Source organism: Microtus pennsylvanicus, chromosome 11 (assembly GCF_037038515.1).
Source record: "Microtus pennsylvanicus isolate mMicPen1 chromosome 11, mMicPen1.hap1, whole genome shotgun sequence".
Taxonomy (NCBI): domain Eukaryota; kingdom Metazoa; phylum Chordata; class Mammalia; order Rodentia; family Cricetidae; genus Microtus; species Microtus pennsylvanicus.
The window spans coordinates 71,094,215-71,116,586 of record NC_134589.1 but is presented as its reverse complement, the minus strand read 5'-3'; the positions used below and the strand labels follow the sequence as shown (position 1 = coordinate 71,116,586).

The 22,372-nt window shown below is 46.5% G+C and overlaps 1 protein-coding gene across 1 annotated transcript in view; it reads right to left on the bottom strand.

Moving 5' to 3' along the window:
• Rufy1 (RUN and FYVE domain containing 1) overlaps positions 1-22,372 on the bottom strand; it is a 48,543-nt gene that overhangs the window by 21,798 nt on the left and 4,373 nt on the right. The window contains exons 2-10 of the mRNA XM_075992772.1: positions 17,538-17,711; positions 16,291-16,408; positions 15,498-15,599; positions 13,649-13,772; positions 10,845-10,906; positions 8,790-8,855; positions 5,126-5,195; positions 1,766-1,867; positions 316-432 (exon numbers count right to left, since the gene is read on the bottom strand). Of these exons, the coding sequence (XP_075848887.1) occupies positions 316-432; positions 1,766-1,867; positions 5,126-5,195; positions 8,790-8,855; positions 10,845-10,906; positions 13,649-13,772; positions 15,498-15,599; positions 16,291-16,408; positions 17,538-17,711 (935 nt within the window). The remainder of the gene's footprint in view (positions 1-315; positions 433-1,765; positions 1,868-5,125; positions 5,196-8,789; positions 8,856-10,844; positions 10,907-13,648; positions 13,773-15,497; positions 15,600-16,290; positions 16,409-17,537; positions 17,712-22,372) is intronic.

Sequence of the window (22,372 nt, the reverse complement as noted above, 5' to 3'; positions counted from 1 at the left end):
GAGCACGGTGCCCCACATATATCCCAGGAAGCCAAGACAAAGCACACAGGAGAACTAGGTTTGGAAAGGAACCGCGGCCACAGTGCAGAGTGAAGTGGCCAGAGCCTATGACCGAGGGGACAGACGGGTCTCATAACAGCCTCTAGAAAAGACTCATCCATTGGGCACAAACACAAATGACACAGAACTGCAGTGTAAACGCGAACTAAAAAGGCCAGTTTCTGTCTCTCCAGGAGCATCAGCAGGTGCAAGCAGGTTGATGTAGTATGGAAGGCAGCTGACGGACTCTCGCTAAGGATGCTGGGTCCCGCTCACCAGTCGGACTTTCTTCTCCTCCTTCAGCTGCTTCCAGACATCGCTGTACATTTCGTCCAGGCCCTGCCGGGTCTGCTTGTAAGTCTCCAGCTCAACCTTGGTGTCCTGCTTTGTTATCTGAATCACACGAGAACACCAAGAACGACTCACTCTTGGAAAGTCAACTAGCGATAATACATTTCAAAATATGTCACAATTTTTTTTTTTCCGAGACAGTTTTTCTCTGTTGCCCTGGCTGTCCTGGAACTCGCCCTGTAAAATAGATTAGCTTTGAACTCACAAGATCCTCCTGCTTCTGCCTCCTAAGTACTGGGATTAAAGCCGTGCACCACACCCCTGACTTAATTTTCTACCTTTAAAACATGATGAATCTTGAGCCAGCCATATATCTGATGACTCTTAAAGATATAACAACCTGAAAGATGAGAGATGCCAGTAGGCCAATACATCTGCGTATGGCTACGTAATAGGGTCTCTCTGTGTACTTGAACTTGTGATCCTCCTGCTTCTGCCTCTTGCACGCTAGGATCACAGGTGTGTGGCTAACAAATTGGGCTGGGTAATGGTTTAGTTAATTTTATTTACAAGAGGACAAGAAATCCTGGCGGGAAAGGCTCGTACTCCATCTACCACACGGTGTTTGCTGCCAGCTTTATCTAGCACTGGGGACTTGTGGTGACTCAGACCTCATCTCTACAGCTGAGCCATCAGCCTTACACACGGCCAGGTGCACCTGCTGCAAAGGAGGAACAACGTGCCAGGGGAGTATGGGAGAAAGAAGCCATGGAACCAGGGACAAAATGACAGCCTACTCAGCACTGAGCCAAACCGGAACTCTGGAGTACAAAGGCTGGCGTTTTCAGAAGTCTTAAGTGATCCAGGTGGCCTGTGATGACATGGGTAGGGACACCCTTTGTACATTCTGGAGACTGGGACAGAGCTAAGTCACAGCTGGCCTTGCACCAGTGCCCTCACTGACCAGGGGTGGGGATAGTGAAGACCACCTTCTGCACACAACAGACGCAGACTTTCTTCCCTAGACAAGCCAGGGTGGCCCGTTTCCCTAGCTCACTGTATTTTTTTTTCCAATTTTTAAAAAATAATTATTTAATTTTTATTTTATAGGCATTGGTGTGAAGGTGTCAGATCCCAGGGAACTGGAGTTACAGACAGGTGTGAGCTGCTATGTGGGTGCCAGGAATTGAACCTGGGTCTTCCGGAAGAATGGCCAATGCTCCTAACGGCTGAGCCATCTCTTCAGTCCTTCCACAAGTCACATTAAAGCATCCTGAAGGACCTGCGATGCGTAGCCTATCTCTGACAGCGGTGTCATTTTATACAAGAGACTTAAGCTTTTCCCCATGATGCCAAGGGGCAGCTACAGCTGGAGACGAGAGACGGTGTGTGGTGTGCATGAGAACAATGCCCAGCCGTCAGGTCCCCCTCTCACCTCCACACTCTTTTCGCTTCTTTGGCGAATTAATTCGTTCTGTTCTCTCAGCTGCTGCTGTTCTTCTTGCAGGGATGAAATTCGGTCTGTTGCCGCTGAAAGCTGATTAAAAAAGATTTCTTACATTTTTTTAACATCAGAATTAATCTTGCAGTCCAAATGAAGAGCTGACATTTACTTAGATTCTACACAATTTACAATGCATCTTAATGTTTGCTATTTTACTTGCTTGGTTTAAATAGGAAATGCATGGTGCAAACTTCCACAGACATCGCCGGGCGGTGGTGGCGCACGCCTTTAATCCCAGCACTTGGGAGGCAGAGGCAGGCGGATCTCTGTGAGTTCGAGATCAGCCTGGTCTACAAGAGCTAGTTCCAGGACAGGCTCCAAAACCACAGAGAAACCCTGTCTTGAAAAACCAAAAATAAATAAATTAAAAAAAAAAAACTTCCACAGACATCTATGTAGTAAAACCTCTGCCACATCCGCCTAGCTTTCTGTAACGTCCCCATTCCCCCCATACTGCAAAACCAGTTATTTGATGTTTCATGTGAGTGATAATTTATGTACACATACACACACACAAAAAACCTAGAGTTCAGACAGTCACTACTACAGGAGCCCCAAGCAGAAATCTGCTATTATCCAAATATTTAGAATAGGCTTTTTAAAAATTTTATTATTATTATTATTTTTTCTAAGACAGGGTTTCTCTGTGTGGCTCTGGCTGTCCTGGAACTCAGAGATCTGCCTGCCTCTGCCTCCCGATTAAAGGCCTGTGCCACCACTGCCTGGCGGTTACAATAGCTTTTAATGAGAAGATACTTATACCAGTAGAGGGAAAGTTTGTATGGTATGCTCTCACTTTAATTAAAAAAATCAGGCCCAAAATTTGTAAAATAAAGACTATTTATGCTAATGGCATACAAAGGAATGATGAACATTTATTTTTTAATTCATTGTTCTTTCCAGGGGTGCTTTTGTTTTTTGAGGCAGGGACTGGCTGTCCTGGAACTCGCAGAGATATGCTGCCTCTGCCTCCCGAGTACTGGGTTAATACTGTGTGCAGCCACACCCAGCCGTTTGCTGCTGTTGCCTGTGTCTGTGCACTCACGCTGGCCAGTACATGCACGTGTGAATACTGGAAGTGACAGTGGGGTCTTCTCCCTTGTCCCACCTTACTTTTTGAGGCAGGGTCTCTCACTGGACCTGGAGGGTGCTGCTTTGGCTAGGCTTGCTGACCCGGCAAGGCAAGAGACTGATCTGTCTGTCTCTGCTTCCCAGCACGGCTGTTCTAGACATGTGCTGTCCGGCCTGGCTTTAACCCAGGTGCTGGAGATGCTGGCTCAGTTCCTCATGCTTGCGGAGTAAATATTTTACCACTGACCCATCTCCCCGATCCCCATTTTCAGTATCTTGATAAGCAGAAATATATTTTATTGTCAAGGGAGATTAAAGATTTTGGAGGAAAGAATCAAACTTAAATCATTAGAAACAGGCCCCAGAGGAACCCTTCCTCTCCTGAAATATGTCATCGTGGCTTAAGGGAAGGAAAGTTGGATTTGTCCATGAATGTGTCTAGCAAACAGATATCATGGGAGGCAAAGGGGACGGAACAACGCAGAAGGCAGACCCCTCCTACTTCTAGCTCCAGGCTCCAGTCTGCAGAGGAGGAGCAAGAAGCAAGTCATCTGTCCACTTTTCCTCGGTGGAGGGATCCCGGGGCACTGAGCGGTCCTCTAAAACCCTGCAGCGTTCTCCTCAGACCCCAGGCTGACCTTTCTAAACAGCAGCTGTGCCTAAGAAAGACCTCGAAGGCCCTGAAGGTGTTCAGCTCTTTTCCAACTCCCTGGGCGAATTCTCTAAAGGACATCTTTTTTGTGTTTTGTTTTTTGTGACAGGGTTTCTATGAGTAGGGTTTGCTGTCCTGGAACTTGTTCTGTAGACCAGGCTGGCCTCGAACTCAGAGATTTGCCTGCTTCTGCCTACCGAGTGCTGGGATTAAAGGTGTGTGCCACCATACCCTGCTCTGAAGGACATCTTTCCCTACAGTTAGTTACATGCTGAAGAAAACCCCCAGCCAGTGCGTTTCAGGTGTCCACTCAGACTCCAGTTGAAGCATCCCACCTGGCTGGGGAACAGTGCTTTGCTCTGAAGTCATCCAAGTCTCCAGCCCTCCCAGTGCTGCTTCATGGGTATTTGTACCACGGTAAACTGACTGAGTCGCTACAACAAAATTACAAAATCTATGCATCACCCAACTTGGAGACATTAAAACAAGGCTTAAAGACATACTGCCTCCATAGGGCTCCAAGACCTGCCTCCCAAGCAAGGTACGTGTGAGTCCCGGGGCTAACGGCAGTGGCTCCTACCGTGACATTCCCCTGAGAATACTGTCTTTGTACCCCTTTCAACTCACACAATCCTGAGCCCCTCCCTTGAAAGTCCCTAAGGAGCCAGTCAGCCTACGTGAGCCTCATCGGGTCCTTCACTCCTAGCCCACTGCACCCTGCCTCCGTGCTGCGGGGTGTCCATTTTTAAGCCCGTTCTCAAAGCTCTCCTTCTTCCTACTACCTGTGGAAAGCCTCAAGGCTGAGCAACCCCCCTCCTGCTAACAGGAGACAAGATGTGTCCACCAGGGAGACTGCCGGGCAGCGGGCAGCAAGCCTTCTTCCTCGGCCTCAGCCCTCCTTCTTCCTGTCCTTTCATTCTCTCTCTTCCTAGTGAGAAAGCAGAGAAAGACCATGCTGTGGGGAGACTGGATCTGTGCTCGCTAGAGGCCAAAACAGGAGGGTGGGCTGGGTGCCTCTCGGAAGGTCTGTGCTCTCCGGGGCAGGGGGAAGCACATGACACTACAGCAAAGGTGGGCAGAGAAGAACACTACCATTTCCTATCTGCCCAATGGTGCATTAACCAGAGGTGATAAACTGAGGCCGTCAGGAACTGCCTCAGGACCGGTGTCTCACTAGGAGCCCTACAGGTGGACATAAATGCTCCTGTGCAGTTCCAGCTGAGGCTAGCTCTTCTTCCTCCCAACAAGACGCTCTGGTCAGATGTACCAACATCCCATCTCTTTCTCTCTCTTTCTTCTTCTTGTACTATGTATTGAGCCTAGGGCCTCGTCTATACTAGACAACACTCTACCATGGCATCCTCTTTACTTTTTCTGAGACAGAGTCTCATTAAGTTGTTCAGGCTGGTTTTGAACTCACTCTCTAGCCCAGGAAGGCTTTGAACTTGTAATCTTCCTGGTTCAACCTTCCGAGTAGCTGGAATGACAGGCCAGCTGCCACCAGGCTGACTTAAACCACTACTCTTAACCTTGGGTCACTCTATTTCGTTTAAGCAAAAGTTACAAACCTCTTCTTGAAGCTTTGAGTTCGTCTTTTCCAAGCCATCTATCTTGGTCTGAAGATCCCCAACCGTGCAGCTGGAGAGAATAAACACACGATAAGTCTAAACTTAAAGCAGTGGACTGTTCCCAACTGGTGAATGAGAAGGGGGAATCCTGACTTCCTCCATGAAAGGGAGGCGCAGGACTGCTCAGAATTCTGAGGTAGAAACTCAGTTTGTGTTGATACTGAAATAACAACAACCAAAAACCACTAGCATCTGGGCAGTGGTGGTGCGCACCTTTAATCCCAGCACTTGGGAGGCAGAGACAGGCAGATCTCTGTGAGTCTGAGGCCAGCTTGGTCTAAAGAAAGAGTGCTAAGGCAATCAGGTCAACAGAGAGACCTTGTCTTTAAAAGTCAACAAAACACAAAACAAAACAAAACAAAAAACCCAAACCCATCCTTAATAAATCTCACCCTCCAAATAGTCTACCTATCCCATTACTTGGTTAGCTCTGACATAACAGATGGTGAGAACCAAAACTGTATTGGCAGCCATATTAAACCTTTATGTTTTGTTTCCCTATTTGAGACAGTATTTCTCTGTGTATCTCTGGCTGTCCTGGAACTCACTCTGCAGACCAGGCTGGCCTCAAACTCAGAGATCCGTCTCCCAAGTGCTGGGATTTAAAGGCATGCAACTGCCATGTCCAGTCAAGATCATCAGGCTTGAGGGTGTCTGATCCCCTGGAACTGGAGCTACAGGTGATTATGAGCCTTCACTCACTGAGCCAATCCCCTTTAATATTTTTTTGTTTGTGTGTACTTTTGTGTGTGCGTACATGTGTAGGCCAGAAGCTGACACTAGGTATCTTCCTAAATTGTTCTTCACTTATTTAAAAAGATTTATTTTAGCTAGGCAATGTGGTGCACACCTTTAATCCCAGCACTCAGGGAGGCAGAGGCGGGTGGATCTCTGTGAGTCTGAGGTCATCCTGGTCTACAGAGTGAGTTCCAGTCAAAGCTACACAGAGAAACCCTGTTTTGTTTTCTTTTTCAGCTTTATTTTTTATTTTGGTTTTTCGAGAGAGGGTTTCTCTGTAGCTTTGGAGCCTGTCCTGGAATTAGCTCTTGTAGATCAGGCTGGACTCAAACTCACAGAGATCCGCCTGCCTCTGCCTCCCTAGTGCTGGGATTAAAGGCGGGCACACCACTGCCCGGCTCAGATTTATTTTTATGTTTATGTGTTTTGCCTGTATGTATTTCTGTATGTGTACCTAGCAGCTAAGGGGGTCAGTAGAGGGTATCAGGGCTCCTGGTACTAGGGCTACAGATGGCTGTGGTCCACCCATGTGGGTGCTGAGAACTGAACCCAGGGCCTTTGCAAGAGCAGCAACTGTTCGTAACTGCTGAGCCATCTCTCCAGTCTCACCCATTAAGCCTTCCGAGACAAGGCCTCTCACTGAATGCCCAGCTCACTGAGTGGCTAGAATGGTTGGCAAAAAGTCCTTAGGATGTGTCTGTCTCCATGTCCCCAAGGCTGAGGTTATACATGTACACGGCAGTGCCCAGCATTTTATGTGGGCACTGCAGATCTGAACTCAGGTCCTTGTGTATGTGCAGCAAGCTCCTCATACACTGAGCTATCTCCCTAGCTGCAAGACAGATTTTTATTTATTCCTACATGCACATCTGTACTAAACGTGTGCCTGATCCCTGCAGAGGTCATAAGAGGACGTCTGATCCCCAGGAACTGGAGTTATAGGTGATTATGAGCCAGCACACAGATGCTGGGAATTGAACCCAGATGCTCTGGAAGAGCAGTCAATGCTCTTAACTGCTGAGCCTTCTGTCTTGTACCAAAGCTAATTTTTAAGTTTTACTTATACTTTTCTACATTTTGAAACATTCTTTTTAAAAAAACAGTTTATTAATTTTTTAAAAGATTTATTTAACTAGGTTTTTTTGAGACAGGGTTTCTCTGTGTAGCTTTGTCTTGGGACTTTCTCTGTAGACCAGGCTGGCCTCGATCTCACAGAGATCCACACCTGCTACTGCCTCCTGAGTGCTTGAATTAAAGGCTTTTGCCAACATGTCCCACCTATATCTATCTATCTGTCTGTCTGTCCGTCCGTCTGTCTATCTATCTATCTATCTATATTTATTTATTTATTTTGGTTTTTTGAGACAGGGTTTCTCTGTATAACAGCCTTGGCTGTCCTGGAATTTGCTCTGTAGACCAGGCTGGCTTCAAACTCACAGAGCTCCGCCTACCTCTGCCTACCAAGTGCTGAGATTAAATGTGTGTGCCACCACTCCCCAGTTTAGATTCAGTTTTTATGTGTATGAGTGCCCTGAATATATGTGCCATCATGAATATATGTGCTCCACATGTGTAGCACCTAAGAGCCCGGGGTGTGTGTGTGTGTGTGTGTGTGTGTGTGTGTGTGTGTGTGTTAGATCCCCTGGAGCTCTGGGCTACTGTGTGGATGCTCTGCAAGAGCAACGAGTATTCCTAACCATTTAGCCACCGCTTCAGCTTAAAATATTAAAAGTAATATTTTAAGTTACTTTTATACTATAAAAAATGTAAAGAATCTACAAACAGGGCTGGAGAGATGGCTCAGAGGTTAAGAGCACTGACTGCTCTTCCAGAGGTCCTTAGTTCAAGTCACAGCAACCACATGGTGGCTCACAACCATCTGTAATGAGATCTGGTGCCCTCTTCTGGCCTGCAAGTATACATGCAAGCAGAACACTGTATATGTAATAAATAAATAAATCTTTAAAAAAAAAAGAATCTGCAAACAATAGGTTTGATGATAGCAGCAAGCCCTATGAGAAAAGCAGGAACTTAGCCAAACCATCTTTGTTGTAAGCATTTTAATACACCAACTCACTTAATTTTCCCCATAACTGGAAGAGGTAAATTATTCTGTTAGACGATTAAACCTAAGCATTTATCTTAAGGAACTTAAGTATATGCATGCATGCATGCATGCATGCATGTATGTATATATGTATGTATGTATGTATGTCCTCTCTTACCCAACTTTTTCTTTTCTTTTCTTTTTGAGGGAAGAGTGAGGGGATGGAACATAAGTCGTCTCTGACTCACAACCCCAGACTTCCCCTGCCTTTTTTTTTCTTTCTAATTTTAAGGTTTTAAGCCAGACATAGTGGCACATGCCTTTAATCCCAGCACTGGAGAGGCAGAGGCTGGTGGATCTCTGTGGGTTCCAGGCCAACCAGGACTACATATTCAGACCCTATTTAACACACACACATACACATACACCATCTGTGCACATGTGTGCAGGTGCCAACGGAGGTCAGAGGTGCCAGCTCCCTCTGGAACTGGCAGTTGAAAGCAGCCTGAGGTGGGTACTGGGAACAGAACTCTGAGATCTCTCTCGTCTCTTCCTTCTTTCCTTCCTTCCTATTATTTGTTTCCTTTCCTGAGGCTGCTTGCCCTGTGTATCTGCCTCTCTGTGCTGTACAAACAAGGCCAAGGAGGTGCCCAAAGTTGTTCGTCAGGCGGGCGTCCTCTTCCAGGTTGGACACGTGAATGTGGCTTGGGTGGTTACAGCTTTCTCTTGGCTTGGATAAAACTCGGTTATGACAGTTAAATGGTGGATCCCCTGAAGAGCTCAGTGCAATAACTGGAGCTGAGGAGGAACGGGCCTTACCTCAAGTGCCGATTCAGTTCTTCCACGTAATTTTTCTGATCAAGGACATCGGTAATTCTTTCATGCCTTGTGAAAAAGAGTACACAAAAATAAGGACTTCTTGAACTCATGTCAAACCATTTGTAACGGTTCCCCAACTTTCTTGTAGAAACCAAGAGGCAGTCAGAGCTACGTATGGAATAAACAGAAAACAGGGCTGGACTGAGCTAGCAGCAGGGCTTGAGGACAGGCTGCCCTGACAACAGGGGCCCTGCAGAGACGGCCCCAATCCCCAAACTGCCTGGGCTGCTGCAGGGAGGACAGAAAGCCATGGGCCTTTGTGCATGGTGAACACACCTGCCTGCCGCATGCAATGGTTCTGGAAGTGGCTGATGACACAGCCCTACTACACAGAAAGAAAGGGATACATTTAAGGAAACAAAGACTTTTCAGAATACAGTAGAGCAATCTACAGGCCAGAGACATTTGAATAAAAAAGTCGTCTCCATTTGACAGTCAAGCCTTTCTCTCTGATTAACTGATTCCTTTTTTTAAAATTCCAATCATTTAAAAATGTTTGTGTTATTCTGGTGGTGATGGCGCATGCCTTTAATCCCAGCACTCGGGAGGCAGAGGCAGACGAATCTCTGTGAGTACGCGGCCAGCCTGGTCTACAGAGTGAGTTCCAGGACAGTTAGGACTGTTACACAAAGAAACCCTGACTCAAAAAAGCAAAAAGCATGTGTTTTCCTGTTTGTCAGTGTATGCACCATATGCAAGTATCTGTGGACGTCAGAAGAGAATGTCAGATCTCCTAGGACTAGAGCTCCAAGTGGCTGTGAGTCACCTGATGAGGGAGCTCTATAAGAGCAACGAGCGTTCTTAGTCCCTGAGCCGTCTCTCCAGCCCTTCCTTTCTTTACATAACATATGTGTGTGTGTTCGTGTGTGTGCGTACGTGTGTGTGTGTAGGTCAGCTGACAACTTGTCAGTTTGCTCACTATGTGGGTCCCAGGGATTGGACCTAGGTTGTGAGGGATGGCAGCAGGCACCTTTACCCACTGAGCCCTCTCACTGCCTCTTTAAACATACACTGACATATTAGTTACCATTTCATGCCATTCAAACATTACTGGGTCTGTTTCTCAGTTGTGATTGTTTTATCTTCTTTTCCCTAGTCTTCATTTTACATACCTCTCCCAGGTAACCCATAGTACTGGCTTGTTGAGTGTCCTTTTTTGGGTATATAGCCATCATATCTAGCTAACATAATGTAGTACATATATTCATGTACTATATACTGAACATTTTTGGCTTATAGAAAAGCAATACGTGCCGGGCGGTGGTGGCGCATGCCTTTAATTCCAGCACTCAGGAGGCAGAGGCAGGCGGATGTCTGTGAGTTCGAGTCCAGCCTGGTCTACAAGAGCTAGTTCCAGGACAGGAACCAAAAGCTATGGAGAAACCCTGTCTCGAAAATTCCCCCCCTCCCAAAAAAAAGAGAAAGAAAGAAAAGCAATACGTATATTTCTTGGCATGATACTTTTCTCATTCCATCATTCTCCAGGCAAATTTCTCAAAGTCTACAAGAAGCTCAAATTTACTCTTTATGTCTACATAACACATAATGGTGTGATTCACTACAGATATCCCATAATTTATGTAATTCTTTACTAACAGGGAATCTCAAGGTGTTCTGGATATTCAGCAAAATAAACAAAACTGAAGGACCGATGAAATGGTTCGGCGGGTAAAGACTTGCTGCACGAGCCTGAGGATCTAAAGGTGGGTGCAGAGTACCAGCTCCACAGCTCTGACACACACACACACACAGGAAGTGACCACAGCAGCCTCCTATGGTGAGGGGTGGGGCTAGGCTGGAATGGGCAGAGGAGGTGGCATGAGAAGGCATCTCTCGCATGCACGCTCTATTCTGAGCTCAACTCCTGAGACAGCGAGGACGCACGCCACCAGCTTCACCTCTATAGTTAAACTAGCTCAACAAACTAAACTGCAAAGCAAAACAAAGCCCACATCTTGCCAGCTGGTGAAGAGCTACCAGCAACACAATACTCACTCTCGGCCGCTGTCCAGATCCTGCACGTCCTTCAGGTAGAGGGAAAAGTCGATCACTCCAACCTACAGAAACCAAGGTCTCAGGCTCAGACACATGGCAGTTTTCGTTCCTGCAAACCTGTGAGTCTGAACTCGCAAGTTCACTTCGCTACTGTGCATGCACCCAAAGGAGGATCATGGTATTTATAAAGAGCAGCAAAGACTTGGTGGTCCAAAGTAACTTAATTTTATTTTTTTTATTTTATGTGCATTGGTGTTTTGCCTACACTTATGAACAAAGTAATTTGAAAGAAAATGGGCGAGGAGAGAGAGCGAGCATATGCTAGATTTCTAGGCTAAAGTGATACTCTTGTTTATCTGACACTTTTTTCTTAAAGATTTATTTACTTATTATGTGTACAGTACATGTATCCTTGCAGGCCAGAAGAGGGCATCAGATCTTATTACAGATGTCTGTGAGCCACCATGTGGTTGCTGGGAACTGAACTCAGGACCTCTGGAAGAACAGTCAGTGCTCTTAATCGCCGAGCCATCTCTCTAGCACCTTATCTGACACTTCTAAGTCCTTCTTTCTACACCTGTCTAGGTTGGCATTTTTTTTGGGGGGGGGTCAACCTGACACAAGCTAGATTTATTTGATAAGAGGGAACAATTGTGAAAATGCTTCTGTGGGCAAGCATGTGGAATTTTCTTTAGTGATTATTGATGTGGGAGGGCCCAACCCAGTGTAAGTGGTGCTACTGGGCATGTGGTCCTGGATGGTATAAGAGAGGCTGATACGAACCACAACAATGACCAGAATGTTACAACAAGCCTAAGGATGCAATAGTGGCACAGATACCTCAGCAGTAACCAACTGAACTAGCTGAAAACCACTCAACAAGAAGGAAACCATGCCTGGTATACTGGAAACCTAGCCAACTACTCTGGACTAGTGAAGTCATGGATTTTTTTTTTCTTTTTGGTTTTTAGAAACAGGGTTTCTCTGTGGTTTTGGAGCCTGTCCTGGAACTAGCTCTGTAGACCAGGCTGGTCTCGAACTCACAGAGATCCGCCTGCCTCTGCCTCCCGAGTGCTGGGATTAAAGGCGTGCGCCACCATCACCTGGCAGTCATGGATCTTTGAGAGGAAACTACAACCACCACTTTACTAAACCAGCATAAATCCTAACTACATTCTAAATATTTATCCTTACACACACAGATAAGTGCCGTCCTCACCCCCATTAAGACAACTTCTCTTTGCAACAGATGGAGACAATTACAGAAAGCCACAACCAATCAAAATGTAGAGTTGTGGAGCCCAGCCCAATGGACACATCTACAATACAAGTCCCGCCCTAAGGCGCAGGGATCATCGTGAAAGAGGGGAGAGAAGCAGGGAGTTTGCTGTGAGGCTGTGTCTCCTACGAGTGTCTGAAGCCATACTTATGAAGTCTCATCAGCATGGCTGCCTAAACATGAGCTGAACCAGACAACAACAACAGACATGCTAATGTGCATGGGGGTTGTGTGGAGGGGGAAGCCCGAGAGGCTTCAGCCCACACAAAGAACTACAGGCAACTAAGGAATGCTGAGAGCTGGAGAAAGTCTTCCTCAGAGAAAGCATACCAATTGTTTATCTAATACTAAATGATCAGCCCTGAAAATACACATATAAGTAACGTTATACAGACTGAGCAGGTTGTATTTATGTATTTAGGAATACACACACATGATTTTTTTTTAAGGGAACACAACCTTCAAAGAAAGAACAAAACAAACAAGCAAAGAGCCAACTTTGTGTTTTACTACACTGTGGTCCAAACAGGAGGATGACCGTCTCCCAGCTCAATCTATGAGGAACACAGGCCTAGGAGGAGACAGAGGCCCACAGAAAAGTACAGTTTTCCTCCTAAGCAGAAGCATGTGATTCAGGGGTATAGGAAACGAATATGACACAATGACAATGGAAGACAGCAACAGTACTGTATGGGAAAGCCACACACTAACTGTTCTGTTTGAGTTGAAACAGGTGCCAATCAAATAAGACATCTGATAGCATTCAATGTTCACTTCTAATAAAAATACAAGTTAGAAAACCAGAATAAAATTGTGTATATATTTATATTTTTCAGAGATAGCCATCTGTTTATCTATTTATGTATCTATCTGTTGAACCTGCTTGTATATCTATGCACTAGTGCATGCAGTGCCTGTGAAGGCCAGAAGAGGGCACTGGCTCCTCTGTAGCTGGAGTTAGACAGTTATCTGCCATGTGGGTGCTGGGAATTAAACCTGGGTTCTCTGGAAGTATAACCAGTGCTTTTAGCCAGTGAGCCATCTCTCCAGTTCTCTCTCTCTCTCTCTCTCTCTCTCTCTCTCTCTCTCTCTCTCTCTCTCTCTCTCTCTTTCTTTCTTTCTTTCTTTCTCTTTTTTTAGATATGGTTTCATGTATCCCAGACTAGCCTTGAACTTGGCTATGTAATGAGAATGACCTTGTGACCTTCAACTTCTGATCTCTGGGCTCCACTTCCAGAGTGCTAGGATTACAGGCATGCACCACCATGCCTGGTTTATGGAGTTAGGAACTGAACCTAAGATTTGTGCAAGCTACGCACGCACTCTACCAACTGAGCCACACCCCGGGATCTGCCCATGCGACTACTTCACTCTCCTGAGACATCCCCAGCACCGCGGTCTGCCCTAACCTCTACCAAAGGCCTCTTGCCTTCTGCTCCTTTCTTAGGTTCAGCACATGTCTGCAGATTTCATGTCAAAAATTCCTGGTCTGATTCATTCCATCAAAGCCTAAATCCCATATTACCTGAGAATCCAAGTCTTCTCCCTTTAAGCAGAGATTGGCATCCAGAACATTGAGTCCCACCAGCAGGCCGACAATCACCATGCCCTCTTCCTCCATCATTAGTGCCTCAGGCTCATAGAACTCACTGCAAGAGACGGACAGATCAGGGGCTGCTCAGGAGTCCCTTTCCCACTCACCCTCACCCAGGCCAGCGGCCTTGCCACCTGGCTTCCTGCTCTACCCTGGAGCGAGGGACCCTCAGGGAGTTTCCTTCCTCCTACCATGTCAAGTGCTTCCTCTTCTGCTATGGTTAGATCCTAAGTGTCTCTCAAAGACCCACGTGGTAAAGTTGCTCCCCAGCTTGGTGCTGTTAAAAATGCAAGTGGGGCCAATTGAGAGTTGCAAGGTTGCTGTGGGTGTGCTCTGAAGGGGGTGTGACCTTTGCCTTCTCTTTCTCATTTTGTGACCAAGAAATCAGCAGTTTTTATTCTACCTACCACATGCCTCCTTCACACAGGCAAAGCAAGAGGACCAATTATGGACTTAAACTGTGAGCCAAACAAATCTTTTCTTTTCCTTTCACATACGTACACCTGTTTGTGTGGGATCATGTATGTGGATGTACATGCGCATATGTGTATACATGCCAGAGGTCAACCTCAGGTGCCTCAGAAGCTGGTCCTCAGACGACTACCTTTATTTTATAATTTTTTTCTCTGTGTATGTATGGTATTTTTCTCTGCATGAAACAGCTTCCGAGTCCAGTTTTTCAGTGTAGGCACAGGGGCCTGAACCTCACGCCTGCACCACAAGCATTCACAAACTGAGCCACCTCTCTGCTCTTTCTCTTTACGATCGGATTCTTTCCGGTGTTTTATCGCAGCAACAGAGAGCTGCACTGGGGCCTGACAGGCTCCTCTGTTTAGATCTTGATCTGGTTCCTTCTCATCTACTCTTGGCCACTGTCTTCCGGCCATTCTGCTGTGTGCCCCTGTGTCTTCACTGCCTTCTCTCTGCAGATGAAACTTACTATCTGGAACGCTGGTCACCAGGGCTGGCCTGGGAGGGGACAGTGGACAGAGGCACCTGCCAACAGCCTGAAAACCTAAGTTGATCTCTGGAGCCCACTGGGCTGAAGGAGAGAACTTAGCTGTGTGTTGTAGTGCACATCTTTAATCCCAGTACTTGGGAGGCAGAGGCAGGAGGATCTTTGAATTTGAGGCCAGCCTGGTCTACAGAGTGAGTTCCAGGACAGTCTTCAAAGCTACAGAGAAACCCTGTCTCGAAAAACAAAAACAAAACAAAACAACAAGATTTATTTATTTTACAAGTATGGTGCTCTATCTGCATATATACCTGCAGTCAAGAAGAGGGCATTAGATCCCATTATAGATGGTTCTGAGCCATCATGTGGTTGCTGGGAACTGAACTCAGGACCTCTGGAAGAGTAGCCAGTGTTCTCAACTGCTAATTCATCTCTCCAGCCCTTAAGTTTTTACTAATACTAAGAAATACACACTTTACAAACTGGATATGAAATGTCCCTAGTTCAAAAGATATTTTATTCTTGTTATCATCTAATTTGGTAAGTATCATTTTATTGAAACTTAATTGAATGGGCTGCCAGTTACCAAATTATAAGTATTAATATTCTGGGAGATTATCTTCAGAATTTCAAAGCTGTGAGTCTCATTTATAATGCTTCTGAGATATCAGGGTTCAACAGAGAAACACTTCAAACCAAGCCTCAGAGCACTGAAGACTAGTCATGATTTCAGTCTTAGCTCTGAACATTCCAGTTCCTTTATTTCACAATGATCTACAGGCTACGCTGCAACTACAGAGTAAAAGACAAACACACGTGGAGTACCTTAAGAGATGCTTATTGTCTATGAGGACTTTCAGATAATCTGCCAGCTTCTTTTGCATGAGAGCAAGATAAAGCCAAGCTCTGCCTCTTCCCACGGCTGTCCTGGAAATCAGAGAATCAGACTGGTAAGGCATAATAACAGCAACAAATACAGAAGGAAACAAATTATCTGGGTGATAACACACACACACACACACACACACACACTCAGAGAGAGAGAGAGAAAGAGAGAGAAGTTAAATGGTAGTTTGGGGTTAGAAAGGTTCCGTGTGGGCAGAGAGAATGCTTAATGTACAAGCTAGGTACTTTTTGAATTTTGTACCACAGGCATTTCAAGTGTTCGAGTATCATAAAATTTCTGAGGCACGGACTCATACATGCAGTTTTATGTTTGTGCTAAAATATGATGTGAGATATACATCGTGGGCTGGAGATACAACTGCAATTTCCCTGATTCCCACACTCCACCTGGCGTGGGTCCTTCAGTCCTCTGCAAGAGCGAGAAGCACTGATTGCTGAGCCATAGCTGCAGCCTCAACAACAAATTTAAACTAAGTGAACCACGTGGCACGAGGCAACTGCTGTCTCCGTCCTGAAGAGAAGGAGTCTGAGGTCCAGGAAGTTTCAAGTCTTAAGGTCACGTGAATAGTGTGCAGCACAGGTGGGATTAAATTAGAGCCTAAATTGGGTATGGTTCCTGCCAGAGTGTTCCAAACCAGAGGAGAATCGAGGGGAGGCAAACAGCAGAGAGTAAAGAGCAAGCGTTCAGGTGATATCACTACTACTTACTCACTTTAGTTCTGGAAGATTCCTGACACTGGTAGCTATATCTGATGCTTCGGGGCAAAGTTTTTCCACCAGCTCCAAAGGACCAAAGAAAGATTTATTTTGGCCAATGAAACTCTTCTTAACTAAAAGGACAAAAACAACACTGTTAGACGTAAGAACAGGGCGTAGTTTCTTCCGCGGGCCCATAGTCTCTCTTTCAAAAGCCAGGCAGTGTGTCACAGCCTCACACTCAATTCTGTGAGCCAGTCTTTTGGACTTACAGTGGCCACAGAACAAATCAGCTCTGCTTTCCTTTGGCAGTGAGCTTCCTCTGTCATCGTGTTCTTTCTTCAAGAACTTGCTGCTTATGAACCGATATCTGCGCAATCTGGCCACCTCTGTCCTGGTGGGAGCGTCAGTGCTCACTAGCCGTCACAGCCACTTCCCTACCGAACTGCCACAATAACCTAACTGATGCTCCTAGTATCTTCATGTCCCTACCCTTATAATTTGTTCTCAATTTGGTGAAGTTTTTTTCTTTTCTTTTTTTTAAGATGCAAACTAAGTCACATTTCCTCCTCAAACGCCTCCAAACTCACTTAGAAGAAAATACAGCTCCTGTCATGATCTCTTACGGGCCTGTAGGATCCAGCCCCTCCCTGTTTCCCAGGTCTCATCTCCCATTCTCTCATCCCACACTTTCTGGTTACCAGGCGTCTGCCTCAAGCCAAGGTTGGTCTCACTCAGGACATTTGCACCTTTGCATCTACTTCATTTTGTCTCTTGTGCAAGGAATGTTGTGGACCCAAATCTCTGCAGGGTTCTCTAGTCCTTAAGTCTCAGCTCACAAGTCAGAAAGAACTCTCCTTCGTGCGTCTGAAATACCCTGACTTCATTCCCTATCATCTTACTTGTTTTGTTTCCCTCAACTGGTAGCATTTTGTAATTCTGTGTTTCTGTCACGGTCTTGGCCTTTGAAACTATGTTCCCCCCGGCCACCGACGGCCACAGGTCTTACTAATGGTGCACCTGCAGTGTGGCTCGTGCAGCCTAGGACTGGAATGCCATGTGCTGCCAATGTAGAACACGGCAGATTTTAAGCCTTACTATTAGAAAGTGCCAACCAGAGAACTAAGACAGCACTGCTCTAGATCACAGGGAATCTGTTTTGTGCGCACCTCTCCTCTCTACACCTACCACAATGCTTGGCACTAGCGAGAGCAAAGACTTATTAGCCCAAATTTCTATGCTCCTAAACGCCCCCAGGCTCACCTTTCAGCCCATGTTTGAGGCAATGCTCCATCACTACAAAGAACTGCTGCAGGGGGGCGTGGTCTGCATCCAGACTGCGTCCCAGGCTAAGGGCAGACTGGAGTAAGACCTTAATGCTGAGCTTCATCATGTGCATCAGGTTGGCACGCTCCTCCATCATCTGGCCTTTGGAAGCTGCGGGCGCAAGCAAGGACAGATTCGTTAGTGGGCTGAGAGGGATGTGGAGGTGAGAGGGGTCAGTGGCGCGGCAGAGGACCAGGGGCTGGTTCAGGGTGAGGACGCACTGGCGGGAGGATATCCAGGACTCGTAGTCAAATCGCAGTCCATCTCTGCTGGCCACAGCTCCTAAGCAAGCCACCTGGGCTTTGTGTGGAATCAGAGACTGATGCTTCCTCGCGTTGCTAGAGCGATGACTCTAGCAAGGCTCGCCGCGATTGGTTTCTTCCCCGACCAATGAGAGGACGCAAAGTCTAGGCTGCCTTGCCCCCAAGCTAGAAGGCATACAGAGGAAGCGCCCCGCCTTCGACCACTCCTATTGGACAAAGCCAGCTCAGAGCCAGCCACAGAGGAGGACTGCCATTTTTTACTGTCTGACCTTAGACCGAGTAGGAAAGACACTTGCCTCTCCTGGATTCGCGACGTCCTTTATCCTACTGTGCGTGCCTTCAGGAAAGCGCCCTCCCTTCCTTTCTAGACCCTGCGCCTTGTCCACGACGTGTGGCCAGTCTATGTTTTGCACCCATTTTAAAAAGTTCGTTAGAAGTACGTTCATTTCTACTATATTCGTCTTGTCATTTTGTTTGGAGAGTTAAGAGTCCGTCTACAAGTTCGAGACCAGCCTGGTCTACAGAGCTAGTTCCAAGACAGGCTCCAAAGCCACAGAGAAACCCTGTCTCGAAAAAGCAAAAAAAAAAAAAAAAGAGTCCGTCTACAGTTGGTATGGGACAGCTAGAACAAGTGCTTAAAAAATGTTCGCTTAGCCGCTTAGCCGGGCAGTAGTGGCGCACGCCTTTAATCCCAGCACTCGGGAGGCAGAGGCAGGCGGATCTCTGTGAGTTCGAGGCCAGCCTGGACTACAAGAGCTAGTTCCAGGACAGGAACCAAAAAGCTATGGAGAAACCCTGTCTCGAAAATCCAAGGAAAAAAAAAAGTTCGCTTAAGCCTACGAAAACGACATGCTAGAGTTTGAAAAGTTTAGACTCCAGGACTGGAGAGATGGCTCTGTGGTTATGAACATGTACTGCTCTTTCAGAGAACCCAGGCCTACCACCGCTTGTAAGTCCAGCTCCAGGGCATCCTGCGCTGTTTCCTGGACTCTGTAGGCACCTGCTCATACCTACCTTCCCCCATACACACATAATTAAAAATATAAAAACAAATCTTTAAAAAAAAATAGAGGGGGCTGGAGAGATGGCTCAGTGGTTAAGAGCATTGCCTGCTCTTCCAAAGGTCCTGAGTTCAATTCCCAGCAACCACATGGTGGCTCACAACCATCTGTAAAGAGGTCTGGCGCCCTCTTCTGGCCTTCAGGCATACACACAGAATATTGTATACATAATAAATAAATAAATATTTAAAAAGGAAAAAAAAAGAAAAAAAAATAGAGGGGCTGGAGAGAAGGCTCAGTGGTTAAGAGCACTGACTGTTCTTCCAGAGGACCCAGGTTCAATTCCCAGCACCCACATGGCAGCTCACAACTGTCTGAAGATCTAGTTGCAGGGGAATTGACATCTTCACACCAATGCACATAAAATAAAGTTAAATAAACAATAAAAATATATACATAAAAAAACAAGTAGACTCCAAACTGAAAGCCCCACAGGAGTACTAGCTGCAGGGTGAAGAGGTCTCCCCGTGGTGTGTTCCTGCCATTTGGCCTGCGCCATCCTTCTGTCTTGTCCACTGGTGCAGGAAGATGGGTGTAGCAGTGTGTTCCTGAATCCCAGAGCGTGGGAGGTGGAGGGGAGGGGTCAGAGCCCCAGACCAGTCTTGTCTACATAGCAAGTTTGAGGCCAGATTGGACTACATGAGACTCTGTCTCAAAAAGCAAAGAAAACCAAACATAGTTGTTCACACCATGACCTGAGGAGACAGACACATGAGATAACTTCTTCCAGAGTGTTTGCCACTATGCTACCTCGTCTAGCTTTCAGCTCTTGGCTCAGCTTGCCTCTTGCCCCGGCCCTGTGAAGAGCTAAGACTCCACCCAGCCCGGCCCTGGCCCGAGCTAAGTTAAGTGTAAAATAAAGACCCCCTATAGGCGCTGTTATTCCTTCAGACAACTCGCTCTAAGATGCAAATGGTGCCTTTCTGTACATCCAGTGTGTGTGAAAACAGAGTGTTGGGAACGGAGAGCTGTGTGCAAAGATTCAACAGTAATTTCTTTTTCTTTTCCTTCCTTTTTTTTTCAAGACAGGTTTTCTCTGTGGAGCCTGTCCTGGAACTAGCTGTAGTAGACCAGGCTGGCCTCGAACTCAGAGATCAGCCCACCTCTGCCTCCTGAGTGCTGGGATTAAAGGCGTGTGCCACCACCACCCAACTCCTTCCTCTCTTTAATGTTGTTCTGCTACCAGGCTGGAGAGATGGCTCAGAGGTTGAGAGCACTGGTTGCTCTTCCAGAGGTGCTGAGTTCAAATTCCAGCAACCACATGGTGGCTCACAACCATCTGTAATGAAATCTGGTGCCCTCTCCTGGTGTGCAGACAGAACACTGTATACATAATAAATAAAATAAATCTTAAAAAAAAAAAGTTCGGCTACCATTCAACTTCTACCACTGAGCACCTGTGGCAATAGTGACAGAGAGGGTATCAGGGAGCCTGGCCTGAAGTGCTGGCCACTGTCTTGTCCCTGTTTCTCCTCGCCTTTGGTAGAGTGTGTGGCTTATGAGCTGATGGTTTAAACATGGCTGACCTGTGGAGATACATACACCCAAACCAGCAGTTCCTTCAACTGTGACCCTTAAGAAGCCATGCTCATATTTTGCCACATTCTGTGACTGTTATTACTTAATACTTTCATTGGAGTGGCTAATTTCAAAACCCGACATTATGACACTTTACAGAAGACGTCACCTAAAGAGAGAGGTAGCCTTGCGCTGTGACTGGAAGCGGAGCATAGGCTTGAGAGAGATACTGTCTGCGTTCAAGTTTCCCTTTTAAAGGGTGGGATAGCAGGACCAGCAGGATGCTTTGTGGGTAAAGGTGTGAGCTGCCAGGCCTGAGCTCAGTAACCAACCCACAAGATGGAAGGAGCAAACAATCCCGAAAGCCGTCCTCTGACTTCCACATGCAGCGCTCTCTCTCTCTCTCTCTCTCTCTCTCTCTCTCTCTCTCTCTCTCTCTCTCTCTCTCTCACACACACACACACACACACACACACACACACTAAATAAATAAAATGTAATAAAATGGATGGGTAACTATCACCTGGCTCCCCCATACAATTCATAAAGCCCACACAAATCTGGGCCAGGACCAAAGCGCCAGTGTCAATCTTCCCTTCCTATAGAGAAGCTTCACTGGTAGGTGACAGTCTCCTCCTCTGCGGCTTGACTAGTGTGCTGTGAGTCCACCCTGCCCTGAAATGCAGAGGGCTCAGAGGGGCTTTGTCCCTGCTCTTCCTGGCCACTCATGGTTACAGTGAAGTTGAGGAGTGTGAGGGAGAAGTTTCAAAGTTTTTGAGAAGGCAGACAGACAGGGATCCCACATGAGGCTCCAAGTGCCCCTGCCATGCTGCCCGGCCCCATTGTTAGTTCCCACGGTGGCTGCAGCCTGCCTCAGCTGCTGAGGTAATTACAGCATCATCTGTTACTAGGTGTCTTCCACCGTCAGCTAAGTGACAAGCGCACCCCTTAAAAGCATCTGTCAGGCACACTTCTGTCTCTTACACCTCTCTTGCTTCTCTTGTCTCTTGCCTCTCCTCTTCCATATTGTTTGTCTGCCTTTCTCATCCACACTCTGAGACAGCCTTTCGCTCTCTTGCTCATTCACTCTCTTCTTCCCCCAATAAACCTCTTGCGCTAACTCTGCTGCACCTGGAGTTTTACTTAGTGGCAATACCTTGGCAGGGGCCACCAAAGGTGCCCACTTCACCGTTCCTTTTTATCCTTTCACCCCGGCCACTTCATCATAAAATACACTTCATTCAGAGCTGTAGAGCTGGCCCAGTTCATTAAGAGTGTGTGCTGGTCTTAAAGATGATCCCAGGGGCTGGAGAGATGCCTCAGCGGTTAAGAGCACTGACTGTTCTTTTAGAGGTCCTGAGTTCGATTCCCAGCAACCATATGGTGGCTCACAACCACCTATAATGAGATCTGGTGACCTCTTCTGGTCTATAGGCAGGATACTAAATAAATAAATAATCTTAAAAAAAAACTAAGATGATCCCAGCATAAGGAGCCTCACTCCAGCTCTAGGGGATCTTGTGCCCTCTTCTGGCCTCTACAAGTACCTACACTTATGGTGTGAATGCACACACACACATACACACACAATTAAGTAACTCCTCCCACACAAATTCAACGAAAAGTATTACTGTATAATTTATTTTTGGGGGGATGGGAATGACAGGAGTCTCACTATGCAGGACAAGCTATCCTCAAACTTATGGTAATTCTCCTGCATCAGTCTCGCTAGTGCTAGGATTACAGGAGTGAGACATGACCGCTCACTGAAAAGAATTATCATCAACTCCAAGCAGGTTCTGTAAACTTTGCCCTTTGGTCCCAGTGGCTGCATTGAATCCACACCCATGAAGCCAGCCCTATCACCGTCACGGCTACTGTGGAGCTGGAGTTAAGGGGGCGATGGTACGAATACAGCTCTAACACTAGT